Source organism: Protomyctophum parallelum (assembly GCF_964188405.1).
Source record: "Protomyctophum parallelum genome assembly, chromosome: 15".
NCBI lineage: Eukaryota > Metazoa > Chordata > Actinopteri > Myctophiformes > Myctophidae > Protomyctophum > Protomyctophum parallelum.
This window is the reverse complement of record NC_139710.1, coordinates 26,697,655-26,722,654: the sequence shown is the minus strand read 5'-3', so window position 1 is coordinate 26,722,654 and position 25,000 is coordinate 26,697,655. Positions and strand designations below refer to the sequence as shown.

The 25,000-nt window shown below is 44.8% G+C and overlaps 1 protein-coding gene across 1 annotated transcript in view; it reads left to right on the top strand.

The window, feature by feature from the left end:
- The window catches only part of lzts1 (leucine zipper, putative tumor suppressor 1), a gene marked incomplete at its 3' end in the record, with an annotated part of 48,588 nt that overhangs the window by 10,161 nt on the left and 13,427 nt on the right, over window positions 1-25,000 (top strand). The window contains exons 2-6 of the mRNA XM_083783400.1: window positions 13,148-13,333; window positions 14,153-14,338; window positions 15,763-15,921; window positions 23,848-24,043; window positions 24,618-25,000. The exon at window positions 24,618-25,000 is cut by the window's right edge and continues 126 nt beyond it. Of these exons, the coding sequence (XP_083639526.1) occupies window positions 13,262-13,333; window positions 14,153-14,338; window positions 15,763-15,921; window positions 23,848-24,043; window positions 24,618-25,000 (996 nt within the window). The 5' untranslated portion in view covers window positions 13,148-13,261. The remainder of the gene's footprint in view (window positions 1-13,147; window positions 13,334-14,152; window positions 14,339-15,762; window positions 15,922-23,847; window positions 24,044-24,617) is intronic.

Sequence of the window (25,000 nt, the reverse complement as noted above, 5' to 3'; positions counted from 1 at the left end):
ACACACACGCACACACGCACACACACACAAACCAGTTTTGGAAGAAGTAAGTTGAGGACCCCTCATAAACGAACTGATGCATCTCAGCAAGGGCTTTATCCTCAATCAAATTTGAAATAAATGAGTATAATCAGATTTCTACGTACCACTACCACAATGTAGAAATGCTCTGTCACACAAGTGAAACTCCTGTATTCCAATAAAAGTTGGCTTCATATATTTGACCTGATGAAGATGTTATAGTTACAATTGAAACGTTGTCTTTTTTGACTTACTAAATAAAGGCTTGGGCGGGAACCCCTTTTGGTGTTAGCATTATGTTATGCTTTATAGCCATTGAAAAATATCAGATCTACAAGCTCATAGCGCGCCACCGAGTGGCGCGCTACGAGCTTGTAGGTCTGCTATTTGTATTTATTTATCGAAGAACCACTGACATAGAAACATGGCTATATAGATAGATAGTTCTACAATGTTTAAAGCAGTGGTGCTGAAAATATTCAGCTTGCTGTATCTGTCTCGTTAAGATTAACCATAAACCCGACTTCTAGTAGGGGGAGGAGTCTCTGTGGTGCCGGAACAGGTGCATGGTCTTTTTGTAACGGCAATGTTTACCATCATGTAAGATATGAACAACAAACAATACTTGGCTTATACATTTGACCCGTGGCAAAAGATGAAAAAGGCAGACACAATAAACTTGATATATTACACGCACACTCACTCACACACACACACACACACACACACGTTAGACATTGTGAATCAGAGGTGCCATCTGGCTCCGTGGCGGTATGGGTGTGCCTTAAGGTTGCGTAATGTTACAGTAACAACGGCACCCAATTTCATGGTCAGTGTGAAGCAAGAACTATAAATCCACTTCCTGAAGTCACTTTGCTGCTGCCGTCCAATGGCTGTGATAATGGATTGGCCATGCTCTAAGTGTGTGCGTGAGTGTGTGTGTGTGTGTGTGTGTGTGTGTGTGTGTGTGTGTGTGTGTGTGTGTGTGTGTGTGTGTGTGTGTGTGTGTGTGTGTGTGTGTGTGTGTGTGTGTGTGTGTGTGTGTGTGTGTGTGTGTGTGCACGCTCGCGAGCGTGTGTGTGTGTGGTTTTGTGCACTTGTATCAACCTATAACCTTCTGCTCTTGAAACGGAATTGCAACTGTACCGATCTACAACATCACAATTTGTCACACTGCAATGCATTGTGAGCTTGTAGATCGCTTTTTTTGGCTAATGTTCCCCTCAGAATGCTGGGGTTGTTGTGCCAATAACAAGTATAGTAGATTTTGAGGAGGAATAGAGGACAAAGTTGAGGACAAATTTCCTTTTCCTCACAAGATATTTAGCTATTATATTTAGCAGCTGAAAATGCCAGAGAGGGCCGGAGGTTTGGAGTGTTTGGAGTGAATTATGACATATTTATACTTCCGGAAATGGCTAATCCACAAGCTCACAACGCAATGTGTTTTGAGCTTGCTATGTTCAGTTGTAGCCAGGGCTAGGATTTATAATGGCAAAATGCATGGGGTAGAAATGGCATTCATAACATTTAAATATAAGTAAGTGATACAGACACGTGCCATGCGTGTGTAATGTATGTGCGTTCGTATCTGAATATAATCGGGGGGGGGGGGGGTTGCATGGGGGCGTAGGGGTTGCAGCGCGTGTGCCCTTTTCAGTCTCAGCTGACCTGTTTGACACAAAGCCCTCTTCCAAAGAGGACCAGCTGACACCCCTGACACACACACTCACGCAAACACGCGCGCGCGCGTGCTCACGCACAAACTCTCCCCTCCAGAGACCCTCCTCCCAGGCCCCACTATAGTCTCACCAAAGGTCTTAAAATCATGTTGTCCGACCTCAAAAGCTTTTCGGGGTCAGATCATTTTTTTAACTGCTTGGTCCATGGATGAAGCATATAACGCAAGTTATACATTCAACTCTCAGCTCACACTTTTAACATGCTTTCCCCAATTAGGCTGACAGGTTGTCACCTGGCATGTGAATTCAACTGGGCTGAGTGATCCTGGCTCGTTGATTGTTCTCACACGGTTCCGAGTTGGAACCGAACTGGACTATAATTGGGGGAGACTCTCGAAAGGCTATAATATGACCCAAAGTACTCAACCCTTTTCAGTGGTGGGAATTTTTTTAACAATAACGCAGTGTAGAAATACTCTTACAAGTATAAAATCTGGAAATCTAAATTTACTTGAGTAAAAGTAGGCTACAAAAGTACTGGCATATTACTGTATATATATTACTGTTGTGTATCGGTCTCTATGCTGCTGCAATGTCCAAAGTCCCCAAACAAAGATACATTTGACTTTACTAACAACCTTGAACCTTGAGAAGGTCCATGCATGATGACAGTAAAGTCATCAGTGTCAATTACACTCTGATTAACGCTGACATCTGTGCAGTGGTGCAAGGAGTACTCACATGTTTTATTTAGTGGTTTATGTGTTTTGTAATCAAAACCGACAAAGTAACTAGTAACTAAAGTTTTCTAGTGGAGTAGAAGTAAAAGTGTTGAAAATTGGAGATACTGAAATAAGCAAAAGTAATAACCTCAAAGTCGTACTCAAGTATAGGCTAAGGCTATACACTGTACTTGAGTACAGTAAGTACGTATTACCTTGTACCACTGGATCTGTGTGACAGATCAGGGGAGAGATATGGTTTCAGTGGGGGGTATTATGAAGGGTTCCGATCGACCTTTTTGAAAGCACTTTGTGAGGAAACAACTTTAACTCGCATTATGGTGTAATGTAAACTATAATGCAACTCTGATTGATCCCGGCACGCAGGCAAGGTCAGAGGATAATATTATCATTGCTGCTTAATATCAGAAGAGCCCCCGTCGTTGATTTGATTCCCACGCACCGCTCGCTCCGAGTTGACTTTCCAAGAGGACAGATTGTATTCTATATCGGGCTATGCTGTTTGTAACCATATCCTTAGTGGATCAATATAGTGCACTACCGTCTCTAAAAACATCCCCTCTGAGCTGTTTCTCTGTCATGGAGTTTGACTCGTGGAGGAGAAATACCTTTTATCTAATACAAAAACAAAATGTAGGATTTGCATTTCTGTTTTGTCAACAGTGGCGTTCGGGGGGGGGTGGGCTCCAAGTCTCCAGGCGGCTGGATAATCGGGACTCTGGCTGGGTCTGTGTCTGTCTGTGAGTGTGTGTTTGAGCGTGCGTGTGTGTGTGCGTGCGTGCGTGCGTATGAGAGTGTGCTTGTATTGTACTACACTTGTGAGCGCAAAATGTCCCCACAAAGTATAACAGTTGAGCTTGTAGATCTGCTACTTTTGAATTTGAATCCCGAAAAGTAAGTTAATTTCCTTTTTATCATTGAAAAGAATATATCTCTAGATCACAATAAGAAACAGATTCAGGTTGTACTGCTTATAGGGTATAAGGCAGAGGAGGTTATATGTTTCCCTATTGTTCCCTATGTTTCCCTATTTCAAGTGCGGCGATTTCACACCGAAAACTCTCACGCATTGTGAACTTGCTTATATAGATGCTACAGTATATACTCTTGGGCAATCCTTTCACTTATTTTTCAGCAAATATTCAATGCTGTCCTAAAAAGTGTTATGTCCTCACAAATATAGGCTAATATGAACGTGTGCGTGCGTGCGTGCGTGCACAACGGCGAGAGACATATCACTGTAAAACCACAGCACTACACTCCAGTCCCTCTTATTGTGAGGAGTAGCCATTTATTTAACACTCAAATCTGGTCCTTGGCCCGTTCGTTCGGGGAGAATACATCAACTGGCACGACAAGAGTCCACACACAAAAGAAGAGGCACACTTCAACAGACAAAGAGAGAAACGAGAGAGAGAGAGAGAGAGAGAGAGGGGCAAGCAGCCTCTTTTTTTTTTCACTCCCTCCCTCACTCACTCACTCGCTCATTCACTCCCTCACACTCTCTCACTTACTCTCGCTCCCTTCAAGCCAAAGTGTTGTTTGTTCAGAGAGAGAGGGGTGGGGGGGGGGGAGCAGGGGATGGATAGAGGGGGAGAGAGGGAGGGACGGCGGGGGCGGGGGGGGAGGATTGATAGAGGGGAGGGTGATGGGAAAAGGGGAGGGAAAGGATGAATGGTTATTACACAGTTAGTCGATGGAGAGGCGGGCGGGCGGGCGTGCGGGGTGGGGGCGATAACGGGGCGAGCAGAGGGAGGACGGGAGGGTGAGGGGGCACGGGAGGGGAGGGGAGGGGAGGGGAGGGGAGGGGAGGGGAGGGGAGGGGGGTGTTACGGCTCCTTTGTGAAGGCCGAGGAGTTAATCACTTGAGCGGCGTGTGCCGCTTCTATGGGGAGCACATGTTGTACACACTGGGCTCCCTTGGGGCGTGTGTGGGTCCCAGACGTCCCAGAACGTTCCCTAAGCACACACACACACACACGCACACACACACACATGCAAACGCACACACACCCACACATAAATTTACATGATGTCGGTTATAATGCAAAGCCAGCCAGGTTTCCCGCTGACTAGAAAGGCAGGCTTTGGAAGGCCCCACCCCCTCCACCTCCAACACACACACACACACACACACACACAGACAGACAACACATAAGACCCTCCTGGCTGCATGGTGTGTGATAGTGTTATGTTTTCACTAGAACCCATGGTTCAGTCAGGGACATGCTCCCTCAGACACACACACACACACACACACACACACGTTTATATGTGTCTTGCTGCCTTGTCCCCAGGAACTGGATGGATTGCTCTGCTGCAGCAGCCTTGCTATAGAGATGGGCGATTAGTTTGGCCCCAGACAGTAAGTAAAAATCCTATTGTTTTATCGCCCTACACCTCATGTCAGTATAGAATGCTAATATCCAGGAGCGACGGTTGGTTGCCAGAGATAGAGAGAGAGAGAGAGAGAGAGAGAGAGAGAGAGAGAGAGAGATAGAGAGAGAGAGAGAGAGAGAGATAGAGAGAGAGAGAGAGAGAGAGAGAGAGAGTGCTATAGGTTTTCTTTTCGTGGCCGACCACCCAGACAAGCGTCATCGTCACGACTCCCGTCAGGGGGGAGCACTGTTTACAACCTGCAGTGCCATGTGGAATTGCAGTGCTTTGCACTTTGCACCACCACCCAGGTACTAATTTAAGCACATGACATTATGTGCCATTATTCACAGCTTTCAGAAGCTGTGCAGCATGTGCAGATTGTATATATTATTGTTTTTTTTTTCTTTTGCATTTCTTATTTTCTTCATCCCCTGAATCAAAAAGCTTTGTTGTGGTTTTGATGGTTTGGGGTCGTCCATGGCTGAGTTGGATGATTCCCAAGTGGCTGTCGGCGTGCCGGCTTTTATGCTTATGAAGGCTCCCGTTGCAGCATGAAATTAGTTTGTGCCCACTCCGTTCTCTTCTCTCCCACCGCCACCATAGCATTATACAGTATTCACAACAAACATAAAGGATAAACATTTTCTCCATGGTTCCATTCTTCCTCAGCCTCCGTGTCTGTGCTGGAGCGTCTCTTAACGGTGGCTGTTTATATTTTTGCAACCAGGGACGAATAGTTTTCATAATCCTCATGGGGGCCCGTGCCTGGTTTAGCCAGGGGAGGGCGGTGTTGGACAGTGTCTTGACTCTCTTCAGTGCGGTTGGGTGCAATTCCCCAAAAATCCTCATAGGGGCCCTGGCCTCCCGGCCCCCACAGACTCTTCGTCCCTGGGTGCAACCACTCCAAGGAACAGCAATGTCCGTGTTCACCTATGTGACGTTAATGAGCACCAGTATAATGAGTACCAGTAGGGGCGCTGTTGTGCCGAGTGCGATACCGTCATACGAGTAGCGTGAATTCGACATGCCTTTGGTGCGCGCCGCTCAAACTTTCCCTGCGTTCTTTTTTGTAAACACACACACACAGGTTCATTTTGTCACGTCCTGAAAAGTATAGTGGCTTTGGACAATGCGAGGTTTCCCACCAGACGACGATGATTTGCTATCTGTCTGCCGCCGCTCATGTTAATTCCCTTCCACTGATGACACATCTATCAGGCCCATGGCTCGCCACGGCCGTCTCTCCCCTCCGCCTTTTGAAGGATGAGAACTCGCTACGGCTACGTTGTTCAGTCGTCTTCCATTCAACATTCTGACCTGAGATCAGATTCTAAAAATGTCTTCTACACCCTGACAGTTTTCTGAAAAAGCCATGTTTCTATGTCAGTGCGGTGAAAAATAGCAGATCTACAAGCTCATAGCGCGCCACTCGGGGCGCGCTATGAGCTTGTAGATCTGCTATTTTTCAATAGCTAAAGTATAACATAATGCTAACACCAAAAGGGGTTCCCGTCCAGAATGGGTTAGGTAAAAGTATCAATACTGCAATATAGAAATACTCTGTTATAGTGAAAGTCCGGAATTCAAATGGTACTTGAGTAAAGGTATAAAGGTATCGGCTTCAAAATATATTTAAAAGTACCAAAAGTAAAAGTACTCATTACGCGGAATGTCCCATGTCAAGTTTTTAACTGTATAAAATCTTTTGAAAATTGCAGATCTACACGCTCACAATGTGTCGGATTGCGACGCATTGTGAATGAACAAAATGTATAGAGGGGTGAAGTGGTCAATGTATATGCTTCGTAATAATATTCTAAATCTACAAAGAAACTGGTATCTAAAGTTATCAAATAAATGTATAGTGAGCAATGTTTGGATCTGAGATGTAGTGGAGTAGAAGTATTGGAAATGCTGCAAGCGTTGCAAGTATATACAAATACCTCACAACTGTACTTACGTACAGTACTTGAGTATAAATGTTAGTTACTTTCCAGTTTCCACCACTGTCCATTCAACACCCCCCCCCCCCCCCCCCCCCCCCCCCCCCCTCACTCGACACTGCTGCTCAAAGCCTGCTCAGAACAATGCCATAGCACTGACAGCTCAGTGCGTCCTCCTCAGCACCGGGCGTGCAAACAGTGATTAGCCATGGATTAGCCTGAAGCTAAGTGTAGCTATATACCCACTCAAAAAACGGCAGCAAATATGGCGGGGGGGGGGGGGGGGGGCTGTGTGGCCTGTGCTTTTGTTTGTAGCCCGGGCCGACCATACAAAGTGCTTAAAGGCAGTGGACCTTCTGGACCCATGTGGGCTAAAGTATATATCTACAAGTAAGACGTGCGAACGCGGGAAGCGAACGCAGCTCGTAAATTGCAATAAGAACAATTCGAATGAATTACGTACTTTTTGAAGGTTTTTTTTAAGTTCTCCTTTTTTTGTGTTTTTTTAAGATATTTTTTTTAAGTTAAAGTTTTTTAAGTTGAGTTTTTTAAGTTATTGTGTGTGTGTGCAAGTTTTCTTTACGTTTTTTTAAAGTATTTTTTTTGTTTTTTAGTTTTTATTTTTTTTTACGTGCGTGCGTGCGTGTGTGCGTGCGTGCGAGCGTGCGTGCGTGTGTGTGTGTGTGTGTGTGTGTGCAGACATGTTCTGCTAGGTCTCATAGTTAGTGCTCACTGTGTTCGCAATGATTTGAACAAGGGTACATTATTATGAGAGATACCCTTCAACATCTTGTTTATGGCCAACATTTTCTTTTGTAGCAGATCTACAAGCTTACAATCGCTATAGTGCTTATGTGGTCTATAGGGTTTCTCAAAGCGGTGCCGGCCCGTGAGGCAAGTCCAGGGAAGCCACAGGGTACATGGATAATATTTGGAATGTATCACATCAATAATATATTCACTTAGAGACCCTTATGGGTCTGTAACTCTCAGAGTTAAATTAACTTTGATTTTCACAATAAACATCGGGGTCCCATGAGATAGAAATGCCATTAAATAGGGTCCCGTAGTCTAATTCTGTCACGTCCTGTCCTAGGACGTACCACGCCTGGACCGCCGTCCCTACCTTTGCCCCTCTGTTGCCTCCCTTCCCCTGGCTGATTGTGAGACTGTGTCCACCTGTGCTTCTAAGCTGAAGAGACTTTTGTTAATGAGTATGGAGGTATATTAGGGACTCTGTGTTATTGGTTAGGTTGCTCAATTATAACACTGTGTGCCCAAGAGTGGGACTTTCTGTTATGTATGCCCTGGGAGGGTTTTCTGAGTTAAAATAAAGGTACTTGAGTGCAAGTCGTTGTTTCCTGGATTATTCTGCATACGGGTCTTAATACTGAGGTGTTCCTGACAAATTCAGGTCAAACCGGGCCCGGGGCCATTGAAATTAAAATGGTTGAAAATCACTGCTGGAGCTGCAAAAACCTTCTCTTATGGAGGTCCTTGGCATGTATTTTCAAATGGGGGTCCACAGTCTGATGAGTGTGATTGTGGGGGTCCTTGACATGAAAAAGTGTGGGAACCACTGACTTAAGGTCCCGCACACTGGACGCGTTTTCGGATTTGTTGTGGCGTTTTTCCGTTGGTTTTCTGAAAAAACGCAGCCAGTGTGCAACCACCTTTAGACCCTGTAAAGTTGCACTGTGCTTGTTGCGTTTTTTTTTTCAACCTACACTAGATCTACAAGCTCGCAGCCCGTCACACGCGTCCAGAATAGGAATAATGTAGCCTGATTATCAGACTGTAGCTTTCTTGAACAGTCTGACATTGTCTCCTGTCTGAGCGATTTCAAGGGGGAGGGGATTAGAATTTCCCTCAACCAATAGCCATTGTTGTTGTTTTTCCCTCCTTCCTCATGTGTGTTGCGCTGTGTGATGACGCTGAAAACGGGCCTCAGCGCTGATTGGTTGTTCGTTAGACCCACCCCCACCACCGATTCTCATTGGATAATAAAATAAATTATAGGTTATTATAGGTTCACAGTGCAACACCAGACCAAGAGATGCAGTCCACTCAGAGAGTGGGCGGGGTCTTTGGGCTGGATCCAGGCTAGGAATAATGGGGTTCAAGTGGTTAATTGTCAAGTTATTTTCAATCTGTCCTATAATGGAGACGGATATTCTCTCACGTTTTCCTCGTGACATACTGTATCTTAGGGGGAATGATTTACATAATTGATGTACCGTGATATGACATATAGGCCTAAATGTAAAGTCCTAGTAACAATGTAATTCAGGGCTGCTGTGGATGAAAAAAAGATATTTACAGGTGTGACCTGAGCCAAGCCTATAGCAGTGGTTTTCAACCAGTGCGGTCTGGGGACCACCAGTGGTCCTTGAGGCTGTTCCAGGTGGTCCCCAGCTAAATGATGAAAACCCATTTGGTTGAGTCCATTTGGTTTCATTTTACGAGTTACATTATTGTTAAACATCTGCATTTACAAGAAGTCTACACAAAGAATGGAGAAGAATTGAAACTTTTGATGAATTGAACATGGTGAACCCTCTTGTAAACAAGTGTAATGCTTAATAGGGTCGTCCACTAACAGTTAACAGTCTTTGTATGGAGTTTGTGCTAAATATTTCAATCAATCAATCAATCAATTGTTATTTTGCTCAATGTTTGCCAAAAGCATGCATGGAATCTTATCCAACAACAGCTAGCCTAGGGGTCTGAGAGCTAGGCTAAATGTCATGGTGGTCCGTGGCCCAAATGCCGAATAAATAAAGGGCCTTGAAATTAAAAGGATTTAAAAACACTGCCCTATAGAGATTTCTAAAAAAAGATTTATATTAATTATTTTAAACCTGGAAGCAAGCCATCCAGGCTCCTGGTGAATCATGACCATAATAACAACACATTTGATTCTGTTATAATATAATTCAATATTCAAATGTTGTTGTTTTGTTTTCTGACACATAATCAAAATGTTTCTAAATCTTTTGTGCTTGTTCTCATAGACCAGGTTGTTTGTGTCTCTCGCACAAAAACCTTAAGGACAGTGGAGGGAAAAGTACTTACTTTTGCATTTATTTTACTTAAGTAAAAATATCAATACAGCAATGTAGAAGTACTCTGTTACATGTAAATGTCAAGTAAAAATGAATTCAAACTGTACTTGAGTAAAAGTACAAAAGTGTTGGCATCAAAAAGTGTAAAGTAAAAGTGAAAGTAGTCCTTATGCAGAATGTTCCATTTCAAGTTTTCAAATGTATAAAAAAATCTATTGAAAACAGCAGATCTACATTCTACAAGCTGTAGAATGCATTGCGACGCATTATAGTGAGCTTGTAGATCGGCTATTTTCAAATGGCCGAAATGTGTATAGGGTCGAAGTGGTTAATGTATGTTTTGTAATAGTAATTAATAATCAAAATCTTCAAAGTAACTAGTAACTAAAGTTTTGAAATAAATGTAGTGGAGTAAAAGTACAATATTTGCCTCTGAAATGTAGTGGAGTCGAAGTAAAAGTATTGGAAATTGGAAATACTCAAGTAAAGTACAATTATGTCAAAATTGTCCTTAAGTAAATGTACTTATTACTAAGTAAATGTACTTAGTACTAAGTACTTAGTACTAAGTACTTAGTACTACACATCACAATGGACACGAGAGTAGCAGAGCAGGAATTGTAACTCTTAGGAAGCAGCACACATCCTGGTGGGTTGAAAGAGCGGGTGTGGAACAAAAACACTCAAACTTATTTCAATCTGTCTAAAAGAAAAATCAGCTTTCACATACTGTAGTTCAATCTGTTTTGCACAAACTCAAAAACAAACAAAACAAAACTTGGAGAATGGAGAATCAATCAAACAATTTTAGCCCAGCAGGAAACAAAAATACTCAACTGTGCTCTGAAAACATTTAATCTGTCAGCGCGGTTGGTCTCTCTCTCTCTCTCTCTCTCTCTCTCTCTCTCTCTCTCTCTCTCTCTCTCTCTCTCTCTCTCTCTCTCTCTCTCTCTCTCTCTCTCTCTCCCGCTCCCTGTCAAAATAGCTGGTGAATAATAGAGAAGTATATTTCATATAATATAATTCCTGGTTTGCCGGTGTCGTACACTGCGCCAAGTGTTGAGTAGATTTGAAGCAGCCTAATTACAAGTTTGTTTAGAGGAAGGGCACCCAAAGGGTTATTTGTCAAGATCAACGGCTACGCCATAAATCTAGGCGAACAAAGCGCGGGCGGAGTGCCAACAACGCACAGGGCTTTCTTTTTTCTCCTCTCACTTCTCCTCACTTTGTTTGTTTTGCAAATGGGAGTACACCTGCTGCTGTAGAACTGAACACTGTGAAAGGCTTGGGATCCTTTTAGGATTTGTTTTAACGTTTCCCGAACACTGGGACATGGGACCCATGCATGTGTGGGTTTTTTTTGGGTCCCTTTATTTGTTTTTTTGTTCCCTACATTTTTGTTTTTATATTATAGGGTCGTTACTATTAATTACTTCAAAAAACATTCCCCAAAAAGGCAAAATGAATACATTTAATTAATTAAAATCGAATTCAAAAAGGATTTTTTTCCAAAGTCATTTAATGAATAAACTAAAAAAGAATCTAAGAAATGCCATAAATTAGAAAACAAATGTTTTATGACTGAGTGAAAATAGCCGATCTACAAGCTTGTATATGCTATTTTCAGTAGTTTGGTTCCCGGGCAAACATCTCATTTATCTTTTGGGTCACGGGCTAAAACGTTTGGGAACCACTGCCAATTAAGACTAATTCTATGAAACGCCTTCTAAATCCATTATGTTGCTACAGTATATCTGTGGTCGTCAAACATTTTGACCGTTCCAGGGAATATTTTGTTCCAGGGACCAAAGATTTGAGTTCAGTTAGACAACTCATGAATAGATTTAACCAATATTTATTATAGAATGAGAATACAAGTGTGCATACGATATTTGACTTGGCGTTCGGCTCTGCTGCATTTTCTCCCTGCTCGGCACGACAATCGTAAAACATTAAGAGCAGGGAGATAGATATACAATAAACCCCCATGGTGAACATAAATAACAGAGCCCACCGGTGGTGCTGGGAGAAAACATCACATAACAACCAGGAAACATATGCAGAGGAAGGCAGGTAGAGCATGCAGACTGGTGAGCTTAAGTAGCCCGCCCAATTGGTCAGCTGACTGCCACATCAGCGAATGACGTGTGGGACTTGCATACACTTATACGCCAGTAATGCAGCATGTAAACCCCTTGAGTATAGTATGCGCCTTGAGCATGGCACGAACCCCCTCGAGTATGTCTGCATGAACTAACTCTGCAGGCTACGCTTCATTTAAAAATGTTCACTTAAAAATACAAATATATTATTCGAAAAAGTAATTAAAAAAGCAGATCTACAAGCTTGATATATTCTATAATGTGCTTGTGCTATTCTTGAATGGCCAACCAATGTGCTACATCGACTGAAAATCGACTCCAATGCTTTCCCATGTTTTATTGGGTTAATGGTTTGATTCTCTTAACAGTTCCATGTAATGCTTCCTATAGGAAGGGGGTCCCAAATGGACACCTACAGGCCTGTAACTCTGTGACCCCTTTTCCACCGGTTGGTTCCCAATGGTTCTTTTTGGTTTTTAGTCCATGAGCCAGAGCTCTAAAATTGGTGGACAAACTATACCCTATATAAAATTGTTTATAGGATCAATACAAGTAAATTAATATATGATAACCCTTCCACAGTAGTACATAATGCCTCATTTGCATATTTAAAAATGTAAAATTTGTAATACAATAAATCATTGTCTTCGTGTAAGTACTCAATTGGGGAAGTTTCATGGTGATAACAATCTAATATAGGTATGGTTTTGCCCACTCAATTCATAATTAACGTTCTTTGTTCTACAGTAATTTGGTTCTACAGTAATTCGGTATATCTTATATATATATATATATATATATATATATATATATATATATATATATATAGAGCAGCTATATTGGGTGATGTCATGATGATGTAAAACAAACGGTGTCAAAACAAACATAAAATTATCTTTATTGTCAATGGGATTTAATGTTTGACAAAACAAACATTAATTTATCTTCGTTGTCAATGGCGTTTTTAAAACAAACGCGGACCTAAAAAAACAAACATTAAACCTGTATATATGAAAGAAGAACTACTGATATTGTTTTGTCATATAGCATATAGCGACCAAAACCGGCTCTGGAAAACGATTCCAGATCGGTACTGAATGCTGCCGATCAATGAGGTTGTACGTCTTCCATCACTGCCAAAAACACCACCACCACCACCACCACGCTAGCTCCATAACGAACGTAACACATGTTCCCCATGCTCTCTTGCAGGTGAAGCCAGCAGTGACAGCTCCGTCGTGGGGTCATGACTCCGGTCCTCTCCTCCTCGCCACCACTGCGTAAACCGTCCAGCGTTCCTCCGGCCCCGCCGCGCCCTCCTCCCCTATGCCCTGCGGGATCATGGGTAGTGTCGGCAGCCTCCTGAACGGCCACAGCCTCAACAGCAAACACTGCCAGGTATATACCCTAGGGCTGACCTATTGACCTTCAACTGGCTCCCAGGGCTGCAGGCTGCAGCTATATGACCTATTGACCTTCAACTGGCTCCCAATCAAACACACAATAGAATCGCCTACTCTTTATTAAACAGTAAATGCAATTTAGGGTCAGTCAACCGCTTCTTATCCAATCAGGCGAGAGAGAATAAACAAGTTAAATTGGAAGTGGTGGCATGACGTGAGCAGAGAAGATTTTAACTGGAACACTATAATAAAGTTGAAGCTCTCCTGATTGGCTGAAATTGGCAAACCACCTGAAAAAAATATGTTCCGTTTATTATTTATTATTGTGTCATGCCCGGATGTTGATGTGTCGGTCGGTGTCTGAAAATGCCGACCGCGAGTGTCAGCCCGCCTGCTACGGCCCGTTGAAAACCCTTGTATTCACCAGAAACGGCCCCCTCAATGTCCTTTCTCAGATACAGAGCTGTGAATGGTGGGCTTAGACTGGAAGTGGATGAGTGCGCATGTTCAAAATGCCCGCGGCCAGTGTCCCACTCTGTGTTGATGCGGGTAGCAACATCAGCTAGCAATACGATCGGATAAAAAAATGGATGAAAGAATCTTGGGTTTGGCGGGCTATAGGGTACTAATTTAAACCTTCGTGTTCCTCGTGTTTCTGGCGGTGTTAAGAGAGAACAGAGCCTTAATTGGTATCATCGGTAACACCTGTGAAGGAAGTAGGGGGAAGGGGGCCACTGAAACAGGAAGAGTTATTCTGTGTGCATTGTGCATTGGTCAGTTGGATTAACCGTTGCACCACCGCCCTTCCTGCCAGGCCTCAGAGTGCACACTGAAGAAGGGAACCGGCAACCAGAGGCAGAGGAGGCCGGGCGGCCGCAGCCTGGACGCTTTACTGAAGCACGGTTTGGCCCAGGGCTCGTCGTCGACGTCGTCCAGTCAGCCCTCCAAGGCCCTGTCCCACTCCCGCTCAGGACACAGCGACGACTTCTTCTACATCAAGGTGAGTCCGTGCAGTGAAGGAGGCATATTACAGTAGTACTCACACACCGGGGCTGCGGAGGTCCTTGGGGAGGCGTGGTTACAGGGGGGTCTGTCTCTACAACGAAATGATTGATAGTTGTCGAATTACATTCTAACCAAGTAACAAAAACATGAGAACCAATGACTGGGGTAAGTCTGCATGGTCGTCAAAAATGCGTCCAGTGCTAAGGTTGAGTCTGAAGAGATAAGTCTATAGTTAGGAAACAAAATGGACCCTTGAAGGCTTGTAACTCTGAGAGTTACAGGCATTGGTTCCATTTGTAGACTCTCTGAGTTATGTGGGGTGCGTGGCCTAATGCATACGCATTTGTCCCATACGCATTTTTAATTGGATCCAGATTCCAGGACAACAAATAGTGACAAAAATGTACAACTGATGAAAATGCAACTCATAAAATCAACAACTCAAATCAACAGAAATGTCAACCTCTCCCCATGGCTGTTCCCCTTAATATACTCTGCAGGCTCCACCCTTCGATTTCTAATCAACCAACCACAGTAGAACAGCAATCCACCCCAGGTGCTCCCCATGCTCTAATCAATCAGCTCAATCAGCTCGTCAGGGGCTAATCACCCAACTACACAGCCAGGCTTCAACAGGCCGGCTTCCCCAAAGCAGCATCTTCCTGTGCAGATACACACAATTGTTATTAACCCATTAATGTCTTCTAAATCAGTAGTTCTCTGAGATCTAAAATGATGTTTCTAAAACGGGTAGTCCCAATACTTCATTCTGATTGGCTGGTTACCGTCACGTGACCGGTGTAAATTTCACCGATAACCCACTGCTTCAATCACTTTGTATCAAACTGCAGCCTTGTAGCTGAACTGGGGAAGGGGAGCGCTTGATTGCTTTACAAACGCATGCCGTGCGGGCGTCTAAGCACCGCCCGGCTCATATGACTGTGAATGTGTGGCTCCAGGCAGCCCCGTAAATACATCAAGCGCTATTCTCCCGTCACATAGGCTACTTGCGGAGCAAAACAAGGAAGTGTTTTGGCTCTGGGTCGCTCGCTCTGGTGGCACAAAGCGTAGATACTTTTGTGAATTTAATAGTTTTAATATTGCTATATGTTTGTAACCGTTTTAGAAAAGCAATAAGCCACTCGAGGCCCCAGCTTACCGGGCATTTTACACTGGCTGGGAGGTAGAAGACCCTCCGCTTTGCGTCGGGTCTTCGTACGCTCCCAGGCAGTGTAAAATAACCGGTAACCTGAGACCTCTCGTGGCTTATTGCTTAAATATTCCCCCAAAATGATGTATATTCACATTCAAAATTGGTATGATCAATAGGGCCGTTAATTTACGGAAAAACACAGTTAAGATATGGAGGTAAGCGGTTTACCCCCCCCCCCCCCCCCCCCCCGCTCTCTGTGGATATAGGTAACCCAAAAACCCAGATCGGCGTACCAGCGGGGCGGTTTGGAGGGTGGAGTCGGGACCGGCAGCAGCGACAACATGCCGGACCCAGGCGGCAGCAGGCTGCCTCCTCCTCCCAAGCTGCCTCCTCCTCCCATGGCAGGGAAAACGGCGGTTGAGAGGGTAAACAGTAAACACTCACGCACACACAGTTTTGTTTGTTGTCACTTCTTTGTTAACTTAGGATAGATAAAATGTAATGTATTTGCCAGAAGGGTGGTGAGGTGGTGGGTGGACGGTTGTTACAGCAGCTGCAGTAGCAGAGTGGGGGGGGAAAAGAAAGAAAAAACGCCAGACAATGAAAGTAAACAAACAGATAAACGCGTACAGTTTACATGATGACCGATAGCTTCAGACACTTTAAGCTCCTCTTTATAACACTATTATGTTACACTGCACTAGACAATATTTATTTCATTTCCGTGTAATCTCATTTCTACTCTATATTAAATTTTGTTAGCAACGCATTTACATCTGTTGTCCCTGGGCAAGTGGAGACACAGCACAGAACAGCAAATTGTCATTGTCAGGTGGAAACCTTGTATGTCCAAAAGTGAAAAATAGTGAAAATAGCAGATCTGCAAGCTCAAATGCGGCGCATTGCAACATGTTATGATCTTGTACATCTGCTATTTTCACCATTTGTAAGTGCCTCTCTTGTATAAAGAAAACTACCGTAACAAGTTGAAATATGGAGATACAAGGTTTCTGCTCGACAGCCACGAGATACAAATCGGCACGATAACGCAGTCCACCAGTGTGAGATTAAAGTATAAAAATGACCGAAAAACAACAATAAAAAGGCAAACGGTGGTGACATATTTGTGCTGATTTGAGCCAAAAGCTTGAGACTGGTTTTAATTTAAACATTGCAAAAGCCTGAGATTGTAATGTTTATGGGTATTGAATACCACTTCCGCACTACTTTAAAGGTATATTCAGTGATTTCACTCAAAAAACGTTAGGTTTCGTTTTTGGCTGTGGGACCCAGCCTTTCGTCCAATCAGGATAGAGAGTCAAAAACGAAACCTAAGGTTTTTTGACCCCCAGGGGTTAACTGGGGACAGGGAGGAACTCCTTATATGGCCAGCACACTCTATAGTAGGGAGGATTATCACAACAAAACAAAAGAATAAGTGATATTTGAATTAAGTGAAATCACTGAATATACCTTTAATCCATTTTGGGCAGGAACCCCTTTTTTATATAACATTACGTTATACCGAGTGGCACGCTACGAGCTTGTATAGGTCTGCTATTTTTTTTTTTATCGTTAAAATGTGGCACAAATCATTGAATATATATTTATTTATTTATAACTAACATATTTGATTCTGGGGGGTCCGTGGAACTACATATTTTGAGATGGGGGGTCCGTGGCCCAATAGAGATAATTCTGGGGGTCCTTGACATGAAAAAAGTTGATCACCACTGACATGGAAACATGCTGTGTTTTTCAGAAAAATGTTAGGATTTAGAAGCCTTCTTTTTAATCGACCTCAGTCCAAAAGGGGTTAACTGAGAAAGCAGCAGACTGACCAAAGGCTGTGTTTCTGTGGTGGTGTACCCAATCACCTCTGCCACTGAACCATGGTACCCATATATCCACCTCTATCTAGTACGATGGCTCCGGAACATTTTCAGGCCGTGACTGCCCAAAATAATCATATTTGAACTGGGAACCCACCCACCCTGAGAAGCACTTGAAATTGTATAGGCATTACATTCAGTCTGACTCGGTTCCACGGATAAATAGGCGAAGTAAAAGCTCACAACACCTCGCACTGTGAGGTGCTGTGAGCTTGTAGATCGACTATTTTCACAATGTTTCCTATATGTCGTAATTTGTCAATTTGGCCAATTTGGTATTAAAAAGTCTTAAATTACTTTTTTCAATCGATTATTTACACCATGGAGACTTGAATTTATGGATATATATATATAAAAAAATTGCATTCCTAAACCAATAATTTTATTGTGTTCCCTATGGAGACACAAAGGAGACTCTTTTTTTTCTCCATAGGCTCTAGCTACAGTATGCTCTACTACTAAAGACAGAGCAGACTTCCAAAAGGAGTGTGTGAGATTATGCCTACATAACTGCATGCGCTACCATACAACATTACATTACACCAGCTATATACTAGCACACTAAACCTAAAACCACTAAACTAGCGACTGTTTACTATGGTAATAAAATCAAGTGTAAAGTCTAGATATAATGGCATGAAAAGTCTTCTGCAACCAACAGGAGGGGAAATAGCGGCACCTTCCCTATAACCATATGGGGGACGGCGGTGGCTCAGGGGCAGAGTGGCCGGATGGGAACCGCAAGGTTGCCTGCAGTTCGAACCCGGGCTCCCCCAGAGTTAGGCGGCTCCATTTTCTTTCGATCTTTCTAAATACACTGTTTGGGGATTTAGCAGTGGGAAAGGGGCGTGTTCCCCCACTAAAGTTGGTATTTTGGTTACCTGTCTAAATCCCTAAAACACCTCCGTTACCCGTTACACGTATCATGCATAGGTGTGGTTTGTCAATCCATGTTTTAATCAAACGAATCACCGGTCCATGTGCCATTGCCTTTAAGAGATCCCATATCCGTTGCCCGTTATGCCCAGTTCTATATTGCTTCATAGCCTTACGGTCTATAGCCCATGGAAGAGTGATGTGTTGCTGCCTTGAAGTCTCACTTGTGCTACCGGTGTCGGCAAAATAGATAGCGGCTATTAGCGGGTGACGCTGGACCAAAATACCATTAAGGGACAGAGCAAGCTCCTATATTCTTAATCTTCGGGCCGCGTCGTGGGTAAAGGCGGCGACAAAAATGGAGCCCATAGTGTCGAAGTGTCCCTGAAGCAAGACAATGAACCCCTAATTGCTCCCGATGTGCAACTTGGCGCCTTGCATGGTTTCCTCTGTCATTGGTGTATGAATGGGTGAATGTAATGCACAATCGAATCTAAATCACCTTGGATAAAGGCGCTATATAAATGCACCATTTACCATGTATTAATGACAGCCGCAGCATTTTCTTGCGCATTGGCCTCATTTTCAATGGTGAATGCTTCACCGTCGTAAAAAACCTATGACATGCATGTATATGTGACCCAGAGAGTCAATATGTAGGCTGTCATGTCGACTTACAGAATACCCTAATTATGCATCCTCATTCACGCACTGTTGGAGAATGTTAGCGGGCCGACCCACATTTAGTGACAGTTGGATGTTGAATTTTAAGTCACTCTGCATGCATGTGCAAAGCCCAGTATAGAGGAGTCTCATCAGTATCATTCTTTGAGCCTTCTGTACCTTTTATGCATTATTTTCTGAATAACTCTTATTGTCTCCACCAGGCCGAAGGCATGGGGAGAGAGTATGTTTTGCACTCCGTCCGTCCGTCCGTCCGTCCGTCCGTCCGTGTGTGTGTGTGTGTGTGTGTGTGTGTGTGTCCGTCCGTTAGCAGCTAATCTCGGCCACCGTTAACCCGGTCGATGCCAAATTTTGCACACACACTCCCTGGATGCCAACGATGAACCTCTGCCCCAAACTTTCCAGAACGGCCTGTTATAGCGCCACCAGGAGGCCGCTTTGTGCAAAACAAGTTTTTGCACAGCACACCTACAGATTTTGTCCAAACATCACGCAAATTGTTACACAGTCTCTCTAGAGCCATTCAACCAAACCAGTCTTTCAGATTTCTCAGACTCCATCCTGATTGGTTAAGATTGGCTTCCAAAGTTCACAGGAGTGCTCAGTTTCAAACAAAATGCTGCAAATCATGAACACATCGCGTGATTTCCGTGAAATTGTGCACCCACATTCCCACTAGGCCGAGGACAAAATGCCACATGAACAATTTCAACTCAGCCTCAAGGTGGCGCTATAACTGGCCGAAAAGTGTTTTTACCTCTAACTGCACGGATCTGTGGATAACCTGGTGGAGACCTGTGCCCAGAAGGGCACTTTTTCTAGTTTTACCTGATTCTTATGAGTCATACACATGATCAAATAATTGTAATTTAACCATTAAAGGCCCTATACTTGCAAACCTAAAAAAAATTCCCAAGAAAAAACAAAGAAAGGGAACAAGAGGGGGAGGGTAAGGAGAGGAAGGCAGGGAAATAAAGAAAGTTTGAGCGCTTTTACCACAAAAATGGGTTTTCTTCTGTGTGGGACTGTGGGTCTTACATATTGACAAGCCTTTGCTACAAGACTGTACAACTTTTTACACATAGGCCTACCTGAGATAAGAAAATTCCACCCCATAGCATTCGTTTTCTGTTTTCCATTTTGGTGGCTGGGAAATTCTACGATGGTGGATTTGAATAGGCTCTATGAACATACTGTACTTCATTTTGGAAAGAACTCTTCCTTCTTCTTACCGATGATACTAAATAAGGCTCTGTTCCATTTGGTGTATAGTGGTTCTCAAACCTTTTTCCTTTCAAGGACTCCCATCCCACTTTGAGAAATGGAATTTAAGCCTTGTACGGGCCCATTTGGTTCCATTTGTACACACTCAGAGTTACACGTCCGTACACGGCCATCTGGAGCACATGCCACACAAGGACACTTTGAGACCCACTGGTGTGTAGTGTTTCCAATGAGCCAACATGCACCCTGAGTCCTGACTCCTTTATTAGTATCATCGATAACACCTGTGAGGGAATAAGTAGGAAGAGTTACTTATTTCTACAATGGCATACAATATGTGCATACATAGGCGGATTTAGAAATGTTGGGCCCCTAGGCCACCGCCACGCAACAGGATTAAAATATTAAAAATTTAAAACTTTTTGTTAACGTGAGAACAATGGCTTCCATGTTAACTTTCCTGTTAGGTTTCGATTCCCCATTGATGTCACTGGTACAGTAGGTGCGTTTCTGAATTGTCCACAGCCCTCCTCTGAGACACAGAGCAGACAAAAATTGTACCGTTTATTTCATGAGTTATATGAAGATAGGTTGAAGATCCTGACACTTCACCCTTTTTGCCAAAAAATATATGTTAATGACGTTCAGAAGATTCAGAACACTTTCCTGGGGGTCTTTATGTGTGTAATATGTGGTTTTAGCAGTGAGCCCAGTGTCTCTGATGTCACACTGGGCTCACTTACTTCATGGACTACATGTTGTCTCGTAAGACAGCCCTCCCCCTATCCACAAGGAGGAGCAGTGCAACAAAGCATTATGGGAATTGTAGTCCAGGAAGTAAGTAAGTGAGCCCAGTGTCCATGACATCAGAGACTCCTCCCGGCTACATGTCAAAGTGCCCTTGAGCAAGACACTGACCCCCTAGTGCTGTTTCCGATGAGCAGGTTGGTGCCTTGCACGGTTTCCTCTGCCATTGGTGTGTGAATGCATGCGGGTGAATGTGAAGTACTTTGTAAAACACTGCATTACAAAAAAGAAAGAGAACAGAGAAAAGCCCTGCTGTAAATGCAGTACATTTACAATTTAGAAACACTGCCACTGCAGTACAACAACAGGATAGACTGGTTGTATAGCATCATCACTGTTGCACAGAAACCTCTTAGCTCCTATTTTCCCCCATCATTTAACATCCTATTTGATCATACTATACAGCGTCACAGTCACAAAGGCATTGAAAGTAGCAGATGTACAAGCTCGAAGCGCGGCGCGAAGGGCTGGTTTCGAGCGTATTGATGCTGTCCTTTAATTTGAATCCTTGAAAGTTACTGTTTTGGACATAATGAGGTTTCTTTCCAGCCGACAGAGACGGTAGTCAGCCATTTCTCATCTCTCCCCCAATGCATTCAACATCCAAGCTTTACTAATCAGCTCCTCTCTAGATTAATGACCCTGGAATGCCTTGATCTCCTCTGAGGAGAGAAGACCCTGTCTGTCTGTCTGTGCCGTGCCAGGTCTACAGAAACCTCTTATCTCCATATTCTAACTTCTTGTGTTTTTGTTCGTAAATCACACTACAGAGTCACACAAATCATCCCGCAGATCCGCAAGCTTGAAACGCGGCGTGAAGCAGCGCGTTTTGAGCTTGTAGATCTTCTACGTTTGATGTTTTTAAATTTGAATCCTGAAACGCTTTTGGACATGTGAGGTTTTCCCCCCGGAAGAGACGATATCCTCGCTGCCGCGTGGGGGAACCTTGTATGTGAAAAAGAAAAAACTTTTTGATGTTCGTGTTTTTTTTTTTAAACATTCGATCTACAAGTTCACAATGTTTCGCGATGAGTAGTGACTTGTGAGCTTGTGGATCTACTATTTTCACTATACATTTGTCGACACTCAATTGAGCAACGATTATTTAGGGGGGAAAAACGCGAGAATTTGAAATATGGAGATACAAGGTTTTCCAGCGACACTCAAGCACACAGCTCCCTCAATAGACCTTTATACCCTGCAATGGATGGATGGAGCGATAGAGAAAGAGAGAGCGACAGCGAGATGGAGAGAAGGGGCCAGCCACAGAGACAGAGATGAAACGGAAGCTAAGTAGACGGAGAAAGAACGAGAGAGAGAGAGAGACAGAGAGAAAGAGAGGCCGAGGTAGGGAGGGAGGGAGGGAGGGAGGGAGAGATGAGATGAGATGGAAAAGACTATAAGGCAGAAGGGCAGTGGTGGAAAAAAAAAGTAAAAGTAGCAATAAAGTAATAATAAAGAAGGGATGGTACAAGGTTTCCACCTGACAGCAATGATTGTACTACTACAGTATGTACAGTAGATATATGGGAAGACTGTGGTGTGAGGAGAGGAGAGGGCCTTATATATCACCGCTCCTTCTCTGGGGGGGAGGGGAGGAGAGGAGAGGAGAGGAGAGGAGAGGAGAGGAGAGGAGAGGAGAGGAGAGGAGAGGAGAGGAGAGGAGAGGAGAGGAGAGGAGAGGGCCTTATATCACCGCTCCCTCTCTGGGGGGGAGGGGAGGGGAGGGGAGGAGAGGAGAGGAGAGGAGAGGAGAGGAGAGGAGAGGAGAGGAGAGGAGAGGAGAGGAGAGGAGAGGAGAGGAGAGGAGAGGAGAGGAGAGGAGAGGAGAGGAGAGGAGAGGAGAGGAGAGGAGAGGAGAGGAGAGGAGAGGAAGAGGGGTCAGAACAGCATCCCAGGCCTACCATCCAAGCCATATGAAGTCAGTGGGTATAGAAGTAGGAGGAATGCTGAGCCCGAACAACAAGCTTGAGCCAACTCACACTTCAACTCCAGCCGGTGGCTCAACATTATTAATGTCAGAGAGAGAGAGAGAGGCCATTCATCTTCAGGCAGCAGACAGCCAGCGCATGGGGGGGGGGAGAGCTGGACAGGATGGGAGGGGAGAGGAGGCGAGAGCAGGGGGTACAGATCGCTGTTCACGTGCGTGGAACTACAAGTTGATCTTTAAAATGACTCCAGGGCGTTAATTAAACATGTGTGTAGGCCCTACTGTATGTTTTTTTAACACGGCGTTAAAGTAGCTATGCATTCCTCTGTGGTTTCCATTTCCAATGCTTTAACAACAACACTATATATCGGCAAAGAAAAGAGTAAATATCAGTTGTTGGGTTTTTTTTACCCCACCCGGCCCCTCTTCTTTCGCACAGCGCTGCTATACGTTCATCTCTGTGAAGCAGGGCCGGATTTACCGTTGGGCTATAGCAGGGTTCCCCAATTAATTTTCCTCAAGGGCCATATTTTGACTACGGTACCAGGCTGGGGGCCGAGTCGGCACGCGCGAGGTCTAGGTCTTGCCCTGAAATTAATGTTCAGGGCAAGACCCCATTTGAAAAGGACCCCCCGTTTGACATGCAGAGGCTACTGACCCCAATTTATTGCCATTTATATCTGCCCCCCCCCCCCCCTTCCGTGGGCCACAAGGGTGCGCTCCGCGGGCCGCAGATGGCACGTGGGCCGCTAATTGGGGAACCCTGGGCTATAGGGTGGGCTGCAGCCCGGGACCCCCCCCCCCCCCCCCCCCCCCCGGCTGATTTCCGTCAGGTTGTGTTCCCACATTATTATTGACTGACACGCAAGGCCTCATGCAGGGCCACCGGAGACTCGTGGATATAGACAAACTTATAATCCTTCTCCTTCCTCTTCCAGGCGGACAAGTCCGCGATCTTCCGGCCCACCGCCTTCAAGCCCGTTCTTCCCAGGAGCACTTCGTCCCCTGCAGCAGGGGCCACGGCGGGGCGGGGCCCCCCCAGCAGTCTGGACCACCACCTGAGCCCCCTGGAGAGGGCCAGGGTCCCGCCGGCCGACACCTGCGGACACAGCACGAAGCAAGACACCTTCTCAGGTGCTCGCACATGGATTTTAATGACACATGGACCCTATAAGAAACCCCCAGACTCTGGCCACGTCACGATAGACAAACACTTGATGAAAGTATAGGCGGACAATCTTTTAGAGCGTGTTTATTTTAAACGGTCAATCGATCGATTGTGTTTTCCGGCTTGGATCAATGGAACTAACATACCGGTAGTAGATTTTCTTTTTTTTAAATAAAGTAAATACAATGGAAAAAATTTACATTATTATCATTGTGTTATGTTATATTATCATTCAAATCTGAGTGTGTCGCCAGTTAGCTGGGGGCCCATTTGCAGCCCCCCGGCCCACAGGTTGAGAACCACACTGACATACGACAACAGCGAGAACAGCATTTGGATGTACGGGATTACCGCATATATAGGTCATCAGTATATGCGATAGAAAGCGATTGCCGTATATACTGTATTTTGTCCCGTCTATTTGTCTCTGTTGACATAAATCACGACGGGGGAAGCACACTTCAACGTGACAGTATAATTGAATAAAATTGTCCACTGTCCATCGTCTCTCGTCGTCTCTCCTCCTCCTCCCCCTTCCAGGGACGCTGTCCGACTCCGGACGCAACTCCATGTCCAGCCTGCCCACGCACAGCACCAGCGGCAGCCTGAGTGCGTCCACGCCGGGCCCCGCCCGCCCCGCCACTCACAGCGTAGGCAGCTCCACCACGCCGGCGGTGGCGCCACCCAGTGGCGGCCTCCTCCTCGCCCTGCACGCCGCCGGGCCGCCGCCGCCGCACCCCAACTGTCCTCCGTGGACCAACAACGGCGGCCACGGATTTAAAGCCGTCATCAGCCCCAGCTACGCGAGCGCCGGCGGCGGGGTTCATGGCAGCAACGGAGGGCTACCGCCGGGGTCTACGGCCGCTGACGGCCGCCGCCGCCGCCGCGGCTCTCCCTCGACTTCCGCGGACGACGACGGGCCG